A 19,194-nucleotide genomic window follows, 5' to 3' on the forward strand; every position below is an offset into this window, starting at 1 on the left:
TGGACATGTACTGGCTTAAACAGGGGGACACGTCTTGCACTGCAGGATTTGAGTCCCTGGCGGCGTAGTGTGTTACTGATGGTAGGCTTTGTTACTTTGGTCCCAGCTCTCTGCAGGTCATTCACTAGGTCCCCCCGTGTGGTTCTGGGATTTTTGCTCACCGTTCTTGTGATAATTTTGACCCCACGGGGTGAGATCTTGCGTGGAGCCCCAGATCGAGGGAGATTATCAGTGGTCTTGTATGTCTTCCATTTCCTAATAATTGCTCCCACAGTTGATTTCTTCAAACCAAACTGCTTTCCTATTGCAGATTCAGTCTTCCCAGTCTGGTGCAGGTCTACAATTTTGTTTCTGGTGTCCTTTGACAGCTCTTTGGTCTTGGCCATAGTGGAGTTTGGAGTGTTACTGTTTGAGGTTGTGGACAGGTGTCTTTTATACTGATAACAACTTCAAACAGGTGCCATTAATACAGGTAACGAGTGGAGGACAGAGGAGCCCCTTAAAGAAGAAGTTACAGGTCTGTGAGAGCCAGAAATCTTGCTTGTTTATAGGTGACCAAATACTTATTTTCCACCATAATTTGCAAATAAATTCATTAAAAATCCTACAATGTGATTTTCTGGATTTTATTTTCTTTTGTCTGTCATAGTTGAAGTGTACCTATGATGAAAATTACAGGCCTCTCTCATCTTTGTAAGTGGGAGAACTTGCACAATTGGTGGCTGACTAAATACTTTTTTGCCCCACTGTATACACATACTTTAAATAAATATTTATATTTTTCACATCTTCATATATACAGTTGAAGTCCGAAGTTTACATAGACTTAGGTTGGAGTCATCAAAACTCATTTTTCAACCACTCCCCAAATTTCTTGTTAACAAACTATAGTTTTGACAAGTCGGTTAGGACATCTACTTTGTACATGACACAAGTAATTTTTCCAACAATTGTTTACAGACAGATAATTTCACTTATAATAAATACACTGTATCACAATTCCAGTGGGTCAGAACTTTACATACACTAAGTTGACTGTGCCTTTAAACAGCTTGGAAAATTCAAGAAAATTAAGTCATAACTATAGAAGCTTCTGATAGGCTAATTGACCTCCACAAGTCTGATTCATCTCCACAAGTCTGATTCATCTCCACAAGTCTGATTCATCCTTGGGAGCAAAAAAGCCAGACTACGGTTTGCAAGTGCATATGGGGACAAAGAAAGATCATGCTTTTTGGAGAAATGTCCCCTGGTCTGATGAAGCAAAAATAGAACTGTTTGGCCATAATGACCATCGTTATGTTTGGAGGAAAAAGGGGGAGGCTTGCAAGCCGAAGAACACCATCCCAACCATGAAGCACGGGGTGGCAGCATCATGTTGTGGGGGTGCTTTGCTGCAGGAGGGACTGGTGCACTTCACAAACTAGATGGCATCATGAGGTAGAAAATTATGTGGATATATTGAAGCAACATCTCAAGACATCAGTCAGGAAGTTAAAGCTTGGTCGCAAATGGGTCTTCCAAATGGACAATGACCGCAAGCATACTTCCAAAGTTGCGGCAAAATGGCTTAAGGACAACAAAGTCAAGGTATTGGAGTGGCCATCACAAAGCCCTGACCTCAAGCCTATATACAGTGCAATTTGTGGGCAGAACTGAAAAAGTGTGTGCGAGCAAGGAGGCCTACAAACCTGACTCAGCTCTGTCAGGAGGAATGGGCCAAAATTCACCCAAACTATTGTGGGAAGCTTGTGGAAGGCTACCTGAAACGTTTGACCCAAGTTAAACAATTTAAATTGACCAATTGAGTGTATGTAAACTTCTGACCCACTGGGAATGTGATGAAAGAAATAAAAGCTGAAATAAATCATTCTCTACTATTATTCTGACATTTCACATTCTTAAAATAAAGTGGTGATCCTAACCGACCTAAGACAGGGAATTTTCACTAGGATTAAATGTCAGGAATTGTGAAAAACTGAGTTTAAATGTATTTGGCTAAGGTGTATGTAAACTTCTGACTTCAACTGTATACATGTGTGTATATAAAAAGGCGAGAGGATGAAATATATACAGTACCAGCCTACTCCTACTACCTACTTTGTAATCATGTAGTAACCAATAAAGTGTTAAACAAATCAAAATACATTTTAGATTTTACATTCTTTCCAAGAGTGTGCAAAGCTGTCATCAAGGCAAAGGGAGGATAATTTGATTTGTTTAACACTTTTTTGGTTACTACATTATTCCATATGTGCTATTTCATAGTTTTGAGGTCTTCACTATTATTCTACAATGTAGAAAATAGTCAAATAAAGAAAAGCCCTTGAATGAGTGATTTGTCCAAACGTTTACATGGTACTGTATATATTTCATCCTCTCGCCTTTTTATATACACACATACACAGAGGCTTCAGTATTTACAATAGTGTTGTGATGGATAAAATATATAGCACTTGAACGTAAGTGCATGAAAGAGCAGCGTTTGTTGTGGCTTCCAAACACTAATCAGTGTTATGGATGGAAAGTTTCTAAGGAGACCATAGGTTTGTGTTGGTCATGGGCGGGCCCCTCACCTTTGAACCTCATCACTGGATCATCAGTTTGGAACATTGCTATTATGTGTTGTGGATGTCAATCATACTCCTCTGCACCGTAATCATCGGTATAAATACTTTCAGCACAAAGTATCACATTCCTCATCATCAAATCCTTTATATGGTGGATTCCTCTTACTAAAGATGGGGTATAGGGGACTGAAACAGCAACCGGCGTATATTTTCAATGAGAGCCTATTCTTATTCCCTGTGTGATAGAATATAAACACACGTTCTAGCGTGTATCTAGCGTGTATCTAGCACGTTCTAGAAATGTATCTATATTCCGGATAACACCCACACATACAGGACCGCACTCATATACACACTTGCTCTAACAAAAAAGTTTTCAATATTGGCTTTCAAACAGCTGAGCAGGCTCCCCAGTGACAGGCTCTTGCCAGATAAGGCTCTCAGGGCGCTCGTTAAAGAAGCTGAGGCTGAGTGCAGAGAGGAGGTATAGTCCCACCCTGCACATTCCAATCATACTCACTTTTCAGCATTCCATTCCTTTTATATAGAATTATTCTGTTTGTTATGTTTCTATGTCCCATTCCCTACAGCCTCTCCTATGATAATGTACAATTAAGTACATGCTATACTATAGAATATCTGTATACCGTATTTATAATTCTATATCTGTATACCTATGGTTGTATTCTTATATTATATGACACATATAATATCTCACTGTTAATATAATATACTCTGAAATGGACAGTATAAACAGTCATTTTAAATAGTAAATACTATATTACCCAGATTTAACTTCCCGTCTAACAGCCAAATGCAATCTTAATCTCCCTTTGAAGAGTGTGATTGGGGATTCAAACTCAAACTGGTCTTGCAGTACCATATATATTTTCTATGGCAGAACTCGCCACTTAATGATGCAGCGCATTTCCAAACACATCACACAATTCACAAACACACATTCAGCCAGGAAGGAACAAGGGGTTGCCAGTGATCTCAAAGTACGAGGAATGGTTTAGGATGGCATCAAAAGGAATGCTATAGACTTGGTGACAGGGAGAGGAAATCAGAAATCTACTGTCCCTTTCCTTTACTACTACACTCACAAGAGTAGAATCCATTCCACCGAGCAAATCGTTTTCATGTCTTGTATGTGAAGTTAGAGGCAATATTACAAATGACTCAAATAAGCCAAAAGGAAAGAAAAATAAACACTATTGTTGAAAAAGAAAATTCTTAAAATTGAATGCACCACAGACAGAATCAAAGGAATCCAGTCAACATAAAAACAAAGCATTGTGTCCGATTCTGTGTATCAAAAGTTCCTCCCCCCACAGTCTCAGAGAGAAACTCTCTGGATGTGGATATACTGTATGTATTTTCTGTATTCATATATATTTCAGGTTATAAGATTAACTTTGTTTTACAGGGCTGAACCCGGTGTTTGGTCTCTATGGGTGGAGGTGTGGTCTGGAGTGAGTCCCATTGGGTCAAAGGTCAGAGAACGGGTCCTGGGAACAGGCTGGAATAGTAGGGCTGGGGGTGAAAACTTGTGATGTCATAGTATCGTGCTCTCAGACTCTTCCTCTGACTCTGTCTTGGGGGTAGGCTGGACCACCGCCACTGAGTTCCCGTAGGGGACCATCTTAGGCTCATCGAAGATGCCATCCAGTTCCACGTTGATGATGGGGATATCCAGGTTGCAGAAAGAGTCTGAGTGGTCAAAGATCAACATGAGAAGAGAAAAGAAAATAAGAGATAGAGAAAATAAGGGTTGCTTAGAATAAGTCTGTTCCCAGACATGATTAAGTCAATGCTGAATGATGCATTACACACAGCAGGGAGGTGCTCGGGGTAGGTTTGTAATACTGAAAATTTCATGTGAAGAAAGAACACTTGTTCGAGGTGTGGATAACAACAATTCCCCAACAGTGTCCAGTGCAGTCACCACAAACATTAATACTTTGTCTTTGATCTCACAGTCATGTGAGAATGATGACATCCATTGTGTAACACTTGAAATGGACAACAACCAGTGAGTGGACAACAGGAAGTGTGTGTGTGTGGGGGGGGGTGACTTTGCAGAGTGTAAGCAAGGGGACAGCGGTGGGATGTGGCATGGTTTCGGGAGAAGAACAGTAAAGAAAGCTTCTTGGGATAGTAAAATGACGTCAATCTTCTGTGTGAAGTGGAGTCAGTGGACGGTCTTTCAGACATATCCACAAGCCATGCATCGCGCCAGTCTCAGCCACCATGCAAAGGGCAACGAAATTGGTTAGTGGTGGACTGGACAATTCAGAGATATATAGATATATACATATGAGACGTCATGTATACAGGTATATACAGAGAGCTGGAGCCATGCAGCTCCACAGTGAGCCAGGATGGCGGACGGTTTGTTGGTTGGAGGGGCGGGAGGGTGAGTACAGTACTGGAATTCCTGCTTACCCTAAAAGGCCCTTTCACATTTAGCCCATATTGAACCATTCGCCTCATACCGCTGTAGGCAGACGATAATAGTAGACAAAATAATGAAAAATATGGAAGAACAAGAGATATTGATTAGAATCTTTGAACCTGTTCCCTGCAGTTTTACACAAAAAGTATCAGTCATTTAAAAAATGACAGAAAAGAGTTCACATTAAAACCACAGAGATCCTATTAAATTCCTTCTATGATTAAAATGTTGTCAGGCACACTGGAGAATGAGACGCTCCACCTTTACCAGAGATGAGAGTGTATAAGCGGGCTCCTAGTGTGTAGAAACTGCATTGAAGCATTTACCTGTGGACATGCTCTCCCCAGGAGACAATCCATCCAGCAGGACACCACTGTGCTCCAGGGGTTGGGGGCTGGAGCCAGGGGTGCTGGGGGGCTGCGGTGGGGGCAGGCTGGGCCTCTGCCTGGGAGGCTTGGGAGTGGGCCTGGCCTTGGTGAGGGTGCCGGCTAGCGAGGGAGGGGAGGAGAGGGTGGCGGTCTGGGCCTGTCCAGGAGAGCCGATGGTGGCGTAGCCCTGAGGGTAGCCAAAGCCATACGGGGAAGGGGTACTAGGAGGGGTGGGGGACAGGCTGACTGGAGAGGGCTGACCTGTGGACTGGTCAGACATTCCCCCAGACTGAGAGTAGTGCTTAGGTGGGATGGGGGCCAGCTTTTTAGCTGTGGAGAGACCAGACAGAATGCCAAGTGTGAGAGAAAAGCAACACAGATTGTAATTGAGAGGTGACAAGCCAAAACAAAACACTCTGGCTGCTTTGTACATAGCACAGTCTCTCTCAACATGCATACGCACGCCCGCCCGCACGCACACACAGACACACACACAACCTTCTTCCATCAGTACCTCTTCTCAGGGTGTGAGGGCTATGTTCAGAAGAGGGCTGTGATGGCCCACCAGAGGGTGCTGTTCCCTGGAAGCCCTTCTGTCCAATCACTGGAGAGAGCTCCTTGTTCATCAGAGTACTGGGGAGGCGAAAAGGATATATGAACAACAATATGTCATTTTTTCATAGCATCTTCTTCAGGTTGTGTGTGTGTGTGTGTGTGTGTGTGTGTGTGTGTGTGTGTGTGTGTGTGTGTGTGTGTGTGTGTGTGTGTGTGTGTGTGTGTGTGTGTGCGTGTGTGTGTGTGTGTGTGTGTGTGTGTGTGAGAGGCTGTGTGTGTGTGTGTGTGTGTGTGTGTGTGTGTGTGTGTGTGTGTGAGACTGTGTGTGTGTGTGTGTGTGTGTGTGTGTGTGTGTGTGAGACTGTGTGTGTGAGACTGTGTGTGTCCGTGTTCACTGCCTGTCAGTAAGCAGTGAACGCCATGTAGCTAACAATTGCCAATCAGGATGAATATATTGACCTTATTCCTGCACATGTCATGACATCCATAGGAATGAAAATCCCTGTAGTTCAACGTCAAATAATCTGAGTGACCACTTTCACAACTGCAAGTATACGCACTACCAGCTATATTGCAGTGGAGCATAAACCCCCCAAAATCCAAGCCCAAGCCTGTAGGCTTAATAGATTTTTGTTGCCTTTTATGGCACTATGCAGCCAGAATGCCAATGGGTACAGAGCTTGAAGGAAAAAACCTAACCAGATTATAATAGGATGGGAGTGACAGCTCTCCCAGCCCCAAATTCCCCCTCCTATTGACAGCAGATGAGGATGGGTGATCGGGACTGGAGGGATTTGGAGTTGGGGTGGAGCTATCCAATGAGGCATTCCTTATGGCTGTTGATGTAAAGCCAATGATTGGTTAGGAATCATGCCCAGCCCATCCATATTTTTCACTTAGTCACTCTAAATCCAATTCCTATTCAAAAACCAAACTAGCCAACTACCTTCCAAGGCCAACTGGGCCCACTAAAATGACTCATTAACACCCACTATATTCTGCTATCGCTGAGAGCTTTGAATATTGTTTGTTGCTTGGCAACATCCTCCTATAAAATAAGGTACTAAAACGCTCCAATAGAACAGAATGAGAAAATTAACAAAATGTATAAAACAAGATGTTGGCATATTGGAGGCAGCTCCCTCTCTCTCACTCTCCCGTTTGTCTCCCAATATCCCTCTCTCATCTTGTCATTATGAGCCACTCAGGCTTGTGTGTGTTACGAAGACTGAGTTTGTATCCAGGTTCTAGGAGTGGCCGGACGATGTGGCATAGTATTTACCCAGTCAGCTTGGCTCCTCTCTCTCGGCTACAGGCACAGGCGGCCCACGGTAGAGGTGTGGACAGGGGAAAGTTAGGGGTCTGGGGAACGAGGGACGGGTCGTGTCGGGTTAGCACGAGGGGGGTTTTGATGTAGAGGGGGGAGACGTTAGTTTCTGACGGTGGGGACGCATGCAGAGCTTCGGCCAGGGAATTCTGTTTGGGCAGGTGCAGGGAGCTGGGCTTGGGGTTAGAGTTAATATCAAGCTGCTGTGGGGAGGGAGAGGGAGAGGGGCACGAGGAGAGGGGCAGTGGGTGAGGGCTGTAGTTAGACCAGCGTGGGGGAGGTGGGGGAGACGGCCCGGGGGGCACGGACTCGGGACCGGGGGCGACAGGGCGCGCGCACTGCGGTGCTCGGGGGTAGAAATGGTGAGGAGGTGGGTAGCAATAGGAAGAAGAGGAAGAAGAGGGGTAAGGGGGAGGGGGCCTCTCCTCCTCCGGAGAGGGGTAGGCATAACAGGAGTCCGACCAAGTGGATGACGCATCATCGGAGCTGCAATGATAAAAATGTAAATGATTTCACAGGGAATTGAATTGTTCTGAGTCAGGAAGAGGCCAATATTGGCACGTTCTTGTTGTGGAACGAAAAGCATTGTATAAAGAATTATACTGTATGTGAGGAAGTCCAGTGGGCCATTCTGGCATGTTCGTGAACACTCAATAACCAGTGCAGTTAAGTGTGAAGGAGAACAAGTGCGGGTTTTTGTATCAGGGAAGGAATTAGTCAACCAACGTTGAACAGAGACGTATTAAGAGGGTGAGGAGAGTGGTCTAAGGAAATACAAAAATTGAAAAGAAAAAAGAGCAAAGGAAAAACATTAATACAGGCCATGCCATACAGTATATTCATTCAGCACAAATCCTAAAACTGCTTGACAAATGCAAGATTTTTTTTCCCCCATCTTACATGAGCATACCCCATTCATAGACGCTAACTGCCTTAGCGCCTATTGACGATCGTATCTTCTGAACAGGAATTATTACTATTATATATATTTTTTATTATTATATATATTTTTACCCCTTTTTCTCCCCATTTCGTGTAATCCAATTGTCCCATCGCTGCAACTCCCCTACGGACTCAGGAGAGGTGAAGATCGAGAGCAATGCATCCTCCGAAACACCACCCTGCCAAGCCGCACTGCTTCTTGAAACACTGCTCGCTTAACCCAGAAGCAAACCGCACCAATGTGTCGGAGGAAGCACCATCCAGCTGGCGAACTAAATCAGCTTGCAGGCGCCCGGCCCGCCACAAGGAGTCGCTAGAGCACGATGGGACAAGGAAATCTCGGCCGGCCAAACCCTCCCCTAACCCGGACGACGCTGGGCCTATTGTGCACCGCCTCATGGGTCTCCCGGTCTCGGCCGGGTGTGACACAGCCTGCGATTGAACTAGGGTCTGTAGTGATGCCTCAAGCACCAGTGCCTTAGACCTCTGCGCCACTCGGGAGGCCGTGACCGGGGAATTTTTGTTACGAGCCCCCAATGGTTGCTCTAAACATTGACACGCATCACTCGTGGTACGGTTCAGGAAACATATCAGAAAGAAAGTTTTTCAAAAAACAAAAGGTTAAATTACACCTTTATAGGGTTAGAGTTCCCACACTGCCATATTTCCATGTGACATCGCTTGTTTACGGAAAACAGACGAAAGACAGAGGGGTGTGCTAATAAGCTTTCTGCATCTCCGAACACTTGTGTGTAAACGGAAGACTGAAGCCACAAACGTGTTGTCACTGAAAAATACTGTCGGGCTGCAACTGTGTTAAAACCAGTTAAAACAGTATGTATTTTGCATTTGTGAAATTATTTTGATGTGACATGAAAGTAGAGGGATTTATGTTTCTAAGACCGTTCCGCAATTGAGAATCGATTCAAGTTTAGATGGAGTTTTTGGCTGTTTTGGCTTCCAGAGACAAATCGTCTTTAAGCAGAACGTGTAATTGCCCTTGGACTATAAGGAGTACCGTTTGGCTCCTTTAGTCCATGATCAGTGTTAATGAAACCTGTTCTGATAGTTAGAAAGGAAAAACATGTACATGGCAAGCTACCTCTGTGATGAGGTGAGCCTTTTCTTGCTCACATTGTTACAATTTTATGAGTAATGGATAAAAAAAGTGCTATCTGAAAAACTAAAAAACAAATACTTTATGTCCTTCTACCGAAAAACAACCCTCTGGTACAACCTGTATATGAAACTAAACAAGCACAAAAGTTTCTTCAAAGGGCTCTAGAAACTCTGAAGATCAAACACAAGGACAATCAACCACAATGAAAACAACATCACACAAGGTCAAACCAAGTTTGAGATGAAACTGGGCGTTGGTTCACAGAAAGGTGAAGACGATGCATGGGAAAGAGAATTAGAAGACGTAAACAGAAAAAGTAGACAACACCTTGTCGATGTCAGTTTCAGGACGCGAGGATTGGGGTAAATTGGAGAGGGGGGGCACAACAGCCTTACCTGGCACGGTCGCTGCCAGCGGGAGGAGGTGTTGGTGAGGGGGACGCAGAGAGCTCCCCCTGCTCAGGTATGAGAGCGTCTGAGGGAGGGAGGGGGGGTTGCATACTCGGGGGCGTGGAGGAGGTTTTACGCACTGACGACGAGCCCCTGCGCGACACCCAAGAAGTGTCCATCACCCTGACCCCCATGCTGCAGTGGGACAGAGACACACAGTCAATCAAATACAGTGGTCAGAGGTCAGCCAAGCCCGGGGAGCCTCATCCTGTAGTACTCACAATCGTCAGGACACTCCTTACCGAACAATATGCATAGAAACACTAGGGAAAGGAGACATTTGTAATAATGTGTCACAGTGTGGGTGTATGTATGGTTGGTCACTGTGTGACAAACAACTGTTGGCACCTGTTATTGCCATTAGTACTTGTCAAAGCAAATCAGACGAGTACATCTAATGCCAGCAATTGCAAAGATGCATTTTAAGTAAATAAACCGCACTGTGTGATAACATTGTACACACAGAAACTTGACAACAGATAGTTGACAGCACTGTCTGTCAACAGCACTCTGTAGGGAACGCTGAACTATAGGATTACAAGTGTGTCATTTGGACGATAGAATAATCATGACTGGAATACTGGAATACTGACAGACACATGACGACAGAGAGAGGCTTTCTTTGCACAGGCAGTTCAGACAAGAGTAAACAGAGAGAAGAACAGAGTAAGTACAGTACCTTTGAATTTTCCTAACGCTGCTTGGTAGGACAAAAACATCACAATAAAAGGTAAGGATCATGAGAACCTCTGTTAATTGATTCAAAGCATCACGACATGTAGTGTATATCAAAGCAACTGGGGGAGCAGTCGGGTCAGGGTTCGGATCCCAAGATGGAGGATCACCAGGTCGAGCCTTCAGGCTTGGATTGCAGGAGGTTATGCGGGATGGAAGTCATGCTGAGAGTAATGAGGTGAGGGATTTGAGGGGTGAAGATATTCCTTCCCAAATGAGCTCCAATCATGTCCTACAAGTGAGCCAGTTAACCAATTAGGGCAACGTTTCCCCACCGACGTAATAAATACCCCAAAATAACACCAACATACAGGAAGTTACTTGCAGCAGTGGTCAATGTGCTTGTTTACTTTAAAAAACAATGTACAACCATTGATGGTTAAAGGCTAGGTAATATTCAGATATTTTTGGAATCAATGACAATCTCACACACCAAGCAAAGAAACAGTCAAGGGCATGGCATGACATCTCCCACAGTGCTTTAGAGAAAGGTCCAGAATGAATAAAACCATAACAGAGGTATGGATTTGAATTTGGACATCAAATCTGGGAATGCTACTTCCTCATTGGTCTCAGTTTGTACTAGGGGGCCGAATGCTCCTTGTCCTGATCTTCCTGCTCTATCTGGAGGGGCGTGTGTTTCTAATGAGAGCAGCGCTCTATTGATTGGTCCCAACACAGTCCTCGCCAAGTTTAATTAGCTGGGTTTACGTGGCCCATGAGCTGAGGGGCTCAGACGTCTGCTGAACAGGGAGGTAATTTGAAAAGAGAGAGAGAAAACATGATTGACTTGAAACAAATCCTCCGTACAGCACAAGACTGCTTACTGCACCACCATAGACCAACATATTTCTCTGAGCTCCCTGTTCTGTCTGTCTGTCTTAGTGCATTTCTATCTGTCGCTCTCACCCAAGATGAAGAATAATTGAGTGACATTCTCTCCACCCCTCTCACACCCAGACTGAACTCTTTACTAAGCTCTCCTTTTCACTGGGTGTACAGAGTTATATTATTATAGAAACAAAAACTATTGACATGGAAAGGTGGCATGATGCTATAACTAAAGGCATATAGCTTTCACAAAACACTCAAACCTCTCACTAGTCGATCAAGCCATCAGCTTTCATCGGCTCATCCATACCTCAAAAGTCCCATTGTTGTAACTATCCTTAATTCTGAACTCTACAGCAATAACCAATACCACTAGTAATCTTTGTTGTCCAATGGTTCATGTTCCAGTTAAGAATGTTCAGCAAGAACATGAAGGGAAGACAGGCGGTTAGGTAGTTGACTTCAGAAAGAGGGATTTAAGAGAGATGGAAAAGGTAGGGCAAGACAGGTACAACACGAGTCGGTTCTTCTTACCCATCCTTCTTATAGAACTCTAGCATCATATTGTCAGTGGCCACACTGAGCGGACGTCGGCTCTGGTCATTGTGCTTGCGATCGGAATGGTCCATATCCGGAGAGGGCATGGAGCTGTAGTTGGCGTTGTGGTTGGTGTGGACCGGGCTGCCGTAGTTTCCTGTGACATTAAACTCAATCTCTGAGAGAGAGGAAAGCGATAGGTGAGGCGATTACTTTTGTGACAATAAACATGTATCCCGTTATAAGAACTGATTCTTAAAATTGTGAATAGGTCCCTTACGGCCCCTTAAGATGACTGACTGTCATACTGTATATGTACGAGCAGGTGCCGGTTTTCATTTACCCACATACAGAGGGTGATACAGGGACATTACATTATAGGCGGTCGTGGCTTACAGAGGCTGAACAGACAGTGTCCTCTCTCACCTCCAGGGAAGAACCAGTCAGCGTGCTGGATGATGGGCTCAATGATGCCTACAATCTGCAGGGACACAGTGGTCATCATCTCTGTAATGTTCCTGGATGGAGGGAGAGGAAGAGATATGGTGGAGTTTTAATTTGATGAAGAGCGATTGCCAGACAGTGAATTCAATGCAATTGTTCAGCACTGGCAATTATCAACTTGAACCTTGGAGATATGAGTATTATTTAATTTGGACCGTTTTATCTCTTTAAGTCACTATCAATGGCCAGGAAATGCTTTTTAAAAAAGGTACTTGATGTATAGTCTCAATGGTATGATTAAATAGTGTGTTAAAGATAGGTAAAGTCCTACCCTTCCTGCGTTGTCCACAGCAGGTTGGGACCCAAGACTATTGCAATATTCCCAGGAGTCATTTTATTGTCATCCTGGTAGTCATCTAACTTGGCGAGGAATTTGATTAAATACCTGAAAAAGAAACAATTAAACTAACAATACGTTTGTTTTTTTCGATCATGATCATTCATGTACTGTATACTGCATTGGCTGACAAATCTCAGAATCCTACAGATTGTTGTTTTCTGGCTCATCTAAGATGAGCCGATTGTTCAGACAGAACCCCAGGCAGCTCATTTCAATTGGGCTATGACAAGGACAGGTTTGACAGGTGTTCGAAAAAGAAGACAACCTAAAAATAAGCCCATTAAGTGAGATTCAATGATGACACTGACAAGCACCGGAGTCTGTCAGCCTTTGGATTTCTGTTTCACCCGTACGTACACCCTCTACTCCCTCCTTTTGATCATACGTCAAGCTCCTGCAACCAATATTCCATGATGCTATCCTTGATCAAGCAGCCAACACAGAAAAACACAGAAAGCACACCCAGTTCTGGCTGCTTGAAGGCTATGATGAACTCTTCACCAGTTCAGTGCAACTGCTGATGTGAAATGAGTAGCGAAGGATAGAAACAGTGAAAGGTGATTGAAACGGAAATCATTTAATGGTCAGGCAAGTGCCAAGAAAGACCAGAGAGTGAAATGGGTGCGGGACAGAGAAAAAGCTAAACACAGATAGGGCGACTCACTTGAAGTTGTTGCCATTGGCCAGGGGTAGCTTCTCGCAGGCTGTGAGGAGGGCTTGGAGTCTCTTGTCCTGGTCTTGAATGCTGCCAGACAAACCATAAAATAACAGCTTAGCGTGAAAGAGAAACCCCACATCCAATGATCTCATACTTTTCAAGTAAATAAAGAATCAGCAGCATAGAGTAGGAATCAAACACAATGAATAAACATCAACTAATGGCGGCACCATTACAAACTGATACGGACTTAGAAGCTTGGATCCATTCATCATAAAGTTCAAAGGTCATCAGTGGCTCAGGGAGTTCCCGTAGGTAGGATTTCAAAGCACCTGTTGGGATGAGACAATAGGAGGGTGAGTGAAAGTTAGATGGATAAACAGAGAGGTTGAGGGTGGTGTGTATTTTGAAAATGAGAGGGAGAGCTTGGAGTAATAGAGTAAGAAATTGTAAAATGGGCCTAAAGACGTCAGGCCTAAAGACGTCAGTGCCAAAGGATGAAACACTTCATAAAACACACAGACACAGAAAGATGGAGAGGGGGGGGATGTAGGTCTCTAATGCAACTATTTCTCCTGGGGATGTATTTTATGTGAAGGATGGACCAGGACTTCAGGATGTCCCTTGCATTCTGACGGTACAGAGGAAACCACAACAGCTGTGCCACCATTCTGTCTGTAGAGTGTATAGTTAAAGTCAGAAGACTACATACACCTGAGCCAAATACATTTAAACTCAGTTTTTCACAATTCCTGACATTTAATCATAGTAAAAATGTTGTGCCAGTTCAGTGGTGTCAGTGGTGGTGTCAGTTCAGTGGTGGTCAGTTAGATGACCACTTTATTTTAAGAATGTGAAATGTCAGAATAATAGTAGGGAGAATGATTTATTTCAGCTTTTACTTCTTTCATCACATTCCCAGTGGGTCAGAAGTTTACATACACTCAATTAGTATTTGGTAGCATTGCCTTTAAATTGTTTAACTTGGGTCAAACATTTCAGGTAGCCTTCCATAAGCTTCCCACAATAAATTGGGTGAATTTTGGCCCATTCCTCCTGACAGAGCTGGTATAACTGAGTCAGGTTTGTAGGCCTCCTTGCTCGCACATGCATTTTCAGTTCTGTCCAGAAATTGTATATAGGCTTGAGGTCAGGGTTTCGTGATGACCACTCCAATACCTTGACTTTGTTGTCCTTAAGCCATTTTGCCACAACTTTGGATGTATGCTTGGGATCATTGTCCAATTTGGAAGACCCATTTGCGACCAAGCTTTAACTTCCTGATGTCTTGAGATGTTGCTTCAATATAACCACATAATTTTTCATCTTCATGATGCCAACTATTTTGTGAAGTGCACCAGTCCCTCCTGCAGCAAAGCACCCCCACAACATGATGCTGCCACCCCCATGCTTCACAGTTAGGATGGTGTTCCTCGGCTTGCAAGCCTCACCCTTTTTTCTCCAAGCATAACGATGGTCATTATGGCCAAACAGTTAGATTTTTGTTTCATCAGACCAGAAGGCATTTCTCCAAAAAGTATGATCGTTGTCCCCATGTGCAGTTGCAAACCGTAGTCTGGCTTTTTTATGGCGGTTTTGGAGCAGTGGCTTCTTCCTTGCTGAGCGGCCTTTCAGGTTATGTTGATATAGGACTCGTTTTACTGTGGATATAGATACTTTTGAACCTGTTTCCTCCAGCATCGTCACAAGGTCTTTTGCTATGTTCATCTCTAGGAGACAGAACAGTCTCCTTCCTGAGCGGTATGACGGCTGCGTGGTCTCATGGTGTTTATACTTGCGTACTATTGTTTGTACAGATCAACGTGGTACCTTCAGGCGTTTGGAAATTGCTCCCAAGGATGAACCAGACTTGTGGAGGTCTACCATTTTTTTCGGAGGTCTTGGCTGATTTCTTTTGATTTTCCCATGATGTCAAGCAAAGAGGCACTGCGTTTGAAGCTAGGCCTTGAAATACATCCACAGGTACACCTCCAATTAGGCTAATTGACATCATTTGAGCTATCAGAAGCTTCTAAAGCCATGACATAATTTTCTGGAATTTTCCAAGCTGTTTAAAGGCACAGTCAACTTAGTGTATGTAAACTTCAGACCCACTGGAATTGTGATACAGTGAATTATAAGTGAAATAATCTGTCTGTAAACAATTGTTGGAAAAATTACTTGTGTCATGCACAAAGTAGATGTCCTAACCAACTTGCCAAAACTATAGTTTGTTAACAAGAAATGTGTGGAGTGGTTGAAAAACGGGTTTTAATGACTAAGTGTATGTAAACTTCCGACTTCAACTTTATGTGTAGGCATGGCAGTGTGTGTCTATCTGCACTCGATAAACACATTAAATGCAAAGCAGTTTGAATCCCTCCCAGGGAGCATCTTTACTATTGCTGACCCTGTAAAACAATAGATGTCACTGCACCTATCCGGTGTATGTGACAATAAAACATTTAAAAAATGTTATTCACTTTGTTAGAAAGCGCTATGCTGTTGACTTGATTCTGCTGTGTTTAAACTGGGTGACGTGGGACATGAATCCGCCTTGGTACTACTCTCCCCTCAGGAGAGGGTTGCAAATGGGCTTTCCTTTTGGTGCTGGTTCTGTGTATCAACCTGGTTGACATGGAATCAATAGAAATGAACATGGAAAAGGATTCAGAGAGGATTCTTTTCAAGGCTAACTCAGGGTCTGTGTATTCACAGGTACTCACACAGCCAGGATCATAAGAAGGCTGTGTATAAGACAAGACCTAAGTCTAAGTTCTTAGGTTGACATGGAGCCCTTGATAACCCGAACGGACTAGGGGCAGGATTCGGAACGATCTCCGTGACAATGTCAGGGGCCATGATAATACAGTGCAGAGTGAAATTAAGTGAGGTATTTGGGGGTGTTGGGTTGCCAACTCACCTGCGATGGCGTGAGGGTCTGCAGAGTACTCCTGCACGTCCATCACCCCACAGTCTAGAGACGCCTTGAGCTTCTTCAGTTTGGAGGCCGAGGGCGCCACTCTGAACAGGCCCTGGAATGGGACAGGGACACAGGAGATTAGGCTAATCAGTATGTTGTCACTTGGTAATGGGAAGACATACTGATAGTGTGGAATACACACTGACCTCTTCCTGCATGCCACACTCCAGCAGCATGGTGACACAGGCTTCGACGGGGAAGGCAATGTCCCGCCCGCTGAGGGCAAGGTGCTCCTCTAAGGGTTTCCCATAGCACGGCTTCTCCACCCAGGTCTCTGTCAACCCCAACACACACAGCACCAAGGTTACACAGCAGGTTAATCGGATTATTATTAAGGTTGCCTCATACATATATAGCTTCTGAGCAGTCCCTATTGACTTTAAATTATACATAAAAAGTTTACGAAAAGCATACTGCAACCACAGATATGGGTGCATTGTGAATATCGGTGTTGGGTTCAGTTCTATTTAAACTACAGAAATTCCATTCATGAATTGATACGTCTTCATTAAAAAAACAAAATTGCCCTTTTCAAATTCAAATTCACAAATGTAATTTCTATTCATCTCCAGAACTGACTAAATTTAAACGGAATTGACCAACCATGATGAATAGAGAGAAGATGTGCATCAGTGCTCCTACTGCAGGGTTGAATGAGGACAGAGATGGCATAATGTGTGTGTAATAATGAGTGAGGGCCGGGTGGGCACTGGGCAGACAGACTCACCCTGGTGGGCTTTGATCTGAGGCAGAATATTCTGAAGGAGCTCTAACGACTTCCTGTGGTACTCTGCCTGCACCTCTATCAACTACACAGAGAGAGAGAAAGAGAGAGAGAGAGAGAGAGAGAGAGAGAGAGAGAGAGAGAGAGTAAGAGAGAGAGAGAGAGAGAGTAAGAGAGTAAGAGAGATATAGAGAGTAAGAGAGAGAGAGAAAGAGAGAGAGAGAAAGAGAGAGAGAGAAAGAGAGAGAGAGAGACGGGAAATAGAGAGATTAGTGTATTTTCTATGTCCCTGTTTGTACCTCAATGAAGACATAGTGAGTGCTATTAGAGAGACCGTTCAGTCCTTACTGTCTGAAAGTAGCTTGCATAGTCAATTTCTTTGGCCACAAAATTGTACATGTCTGCTGATAATTGATCCTGGAAAAATACAAAAGAATAACTTCAGAAAATAAACAGCAATTTCAGAGAAAACATATTGAGGAGCGTTAGAAAGAGAACGAGAGCGAGGAAAAGGAGATGTAGACTGACTCGACAGATCTCCATTCGATTGGCTGCCTCTTCCATCTCTTCCCTGAGGTGCTCGCCCTTGGCCCCTGGCTGCACGTTGCTGGACATACCAGACTTGGAGGACTGGTGGAACCTGAGGGGTGGAGGGGAAGAAAGAGGGGGGGTTACACATCCTATGCAAACATATAGACATCCGCTGCTTCCCAATTCTCTATCGTTATGCACTTGTTCACTTTCCAGTCTGTCTGTGTCTGTCTATCTGTCTGCCTTCCTCTCTCTCCTCTCTATACTACCCACTTGTCCATAGTATCTCTCCCCCTCTCTCTCTGGTTTATTTGTATGTGTCTGAGAGGTCTGAGTCACAGAGCAGAGATAATGTCCACTGCTGCCAGGGGAGCTCAATGCACACAGCAGGGTGATGGGGAAAAAACTTGACACACATTTGGGTCAGCAGAAGAAACTGCAGGAGCTCTGTGAGGAAAATGCATTACATTTCCCCAATGTCTTGGCCCCTAATGTGTGTGTAATGTGTATGGGTCAGACTCAGCACAGAGGCCCTGTGGTTGCAGTCTATCCTTGAGCCACAGTCCTGAATACGGGAAGGGCATTGGAGAGATACTGAGTTATGCTGGAAGTGTGACTGTAAAAGGAAATCCTGGTAAAGGAAAGAAGATCCATGGAGAGCCAAGGTGAGGTGGAGAGCCAAGGTGAGGTGGAGAGCCAAGGTGAGGTGGAGAGCCAAGGTGAGGTGGAGAGCCATGGTGAGGTGGAGAGCCAATGTGAGGTGTATATTAATAAGGTGAAGGGGTATGATGAGGTGAGTATTTGAAGGGTGGAGAATGTGGCCACGCCTAGATCCTCACTGTAAAATATGGCCGATCAAACAGTGACGTTCATGTGGAACGCTGTATAGAGGTCCGTTCACAGAGGACTGAGTTTCTCTCTGTTTTGGAAACGACGGGCAAATCACAAATCCTTTTTTACACACAGATACACACAACAAAAGCACCTTGAAAATCACACAGAGACTCCTCACATACTGACACAGACACACTGTCAGTCAGCAGCTCGTACCTTGTGCGTGCCGAGTCCATGTCCAAAACCAGTTTTGCTAAATGTTTCCTTTGTTTCTGGATGTTGGGGATTTCCACCTGAGTAAAATCACATCACAAAACAAAGACACTTTACTCTGGTTTGTTCTATAGTGTGAGAGATTGGATAGAGACACACGGGCATTGTCATAGGAATCATGTTCTCACAGCTTGTGTAGCTTTGTAGGTGAGATATATTTGCAGTGGTGACGTTCATGACCGTGGTACAGATGATGGTTGTTATGGTCTACAGTAAGTACCTCTGCCAGTTCGTATAGGGGTTCCACCACGTCTCTCTCAATGGTGAACTCAAACAGGATGAGCTCCAGAGCCATCTTCTCCTGTGTCTCACCACACAGCTTCAGCATCTTCCTGCAACCGGCCAATGAGAGGCCAGAGAAAATAGCACATAGCCAATTAGAACACAAAACGAGACCAGACCTAATTTCACTAGAAATTGTGTGGTATTACTGTATGTGCTATCACTATGGCAAA

General features: G+C 44.2%; 1 protein-coding gene across 3 annotated transcripts in view; it reads right to left on the reverse strand.

Moving 5' to 3' along the window:
- Nucleotides 1–2,229: 2,229 nt before the first annotated feature.
- Nucleotides 2,230–19,194, reverse strand: part of LOC110498769 (rho GTPase-activating protein 44) — a 117,334-nt gene continuing 100,369 nt past the window's right edge. The window contains exons 5-22 of one of the 3 annotated variants that reach the window (XM_036955936.1): nt 18,960–19,071; nt 18,683–18,759; nt 17,630–17,741; nt 17,450–17,518; nt 17,105–17,186; nt 16,524–16,651; nt 16,318–16,429; nt 13,645–13,726; nt 13,401–13,481; nt 12,668–12,781; nt 12,319–12,410; nt 11,890–12,070; nt 10,469–10,489; nt 9,736–9,924; nt 5,911–6,029; nt 5,355–5,726; nt 5,019–5,070; nt 4,146–4,283 (exon numbers count right to left, since the gene is read on the reverse strand). In XM_036955936.1, the coding sequence (XP_036811831.1) occupies nt 5,063–5,070; nt 5,355–5,726; nt 5,911–6,029; nt 9,736–9,924; nt 10,469–10,489; nt 11,890–12,070; nt 12,319–12,410; nt 12,668–12,781; nt 13,401–13,481; nt 13,645–13,726; nt 16,318–16,429; nt 16,524–16,651; nt 17,105–17,186; nt 17,450–17,518; nt 17,630–17,741; nt 18,683–18,759; nt 18,960–19,071 (1,951 nt within the window). In that variant the 3' untranslated portion in view covers nt 4,146–4,283; nt 5,019–5,062. Of the gene's footprint in view, nt 4,284–5,018; nt 5,071–5,354; nt 5,727–5,910; nt 6,030–9,735; nt 9,925–10,468; nt 10,490–11,889; nt 12,071–12,318; nt 12,411–12,667; nt 12,782–13,400; nt 13,482–13,644; nt 13,727–16,317; nt 16,430–16,523; nt 16,652–17,104; nt 17,187–17,449; nt 17,519–17,629; nt 17,742–18,682; nt 18,760–18,959; nt 19,072–19,194 lie in introns of all 3 variants that reach the window. The other 2 variants (XM_036955934.1, XM_036955935.1) reach the window with 2 other exon arrangements.

This window comes from Oncorhynchus mykiss, chromosome 20, assembly GCF_013265735.2.
Source record: "Oncorhynchus mykiss isolate Arlee chromosome 20, USDA_OmykA_1.1, whole genome shotgun sequence".
NCBI lineage: Eukaryota > Metazoa > Chordata > Actinopteri > Salmoniformes > Salmonidae > Oncorhynchus > Oncorhynchus mykiss.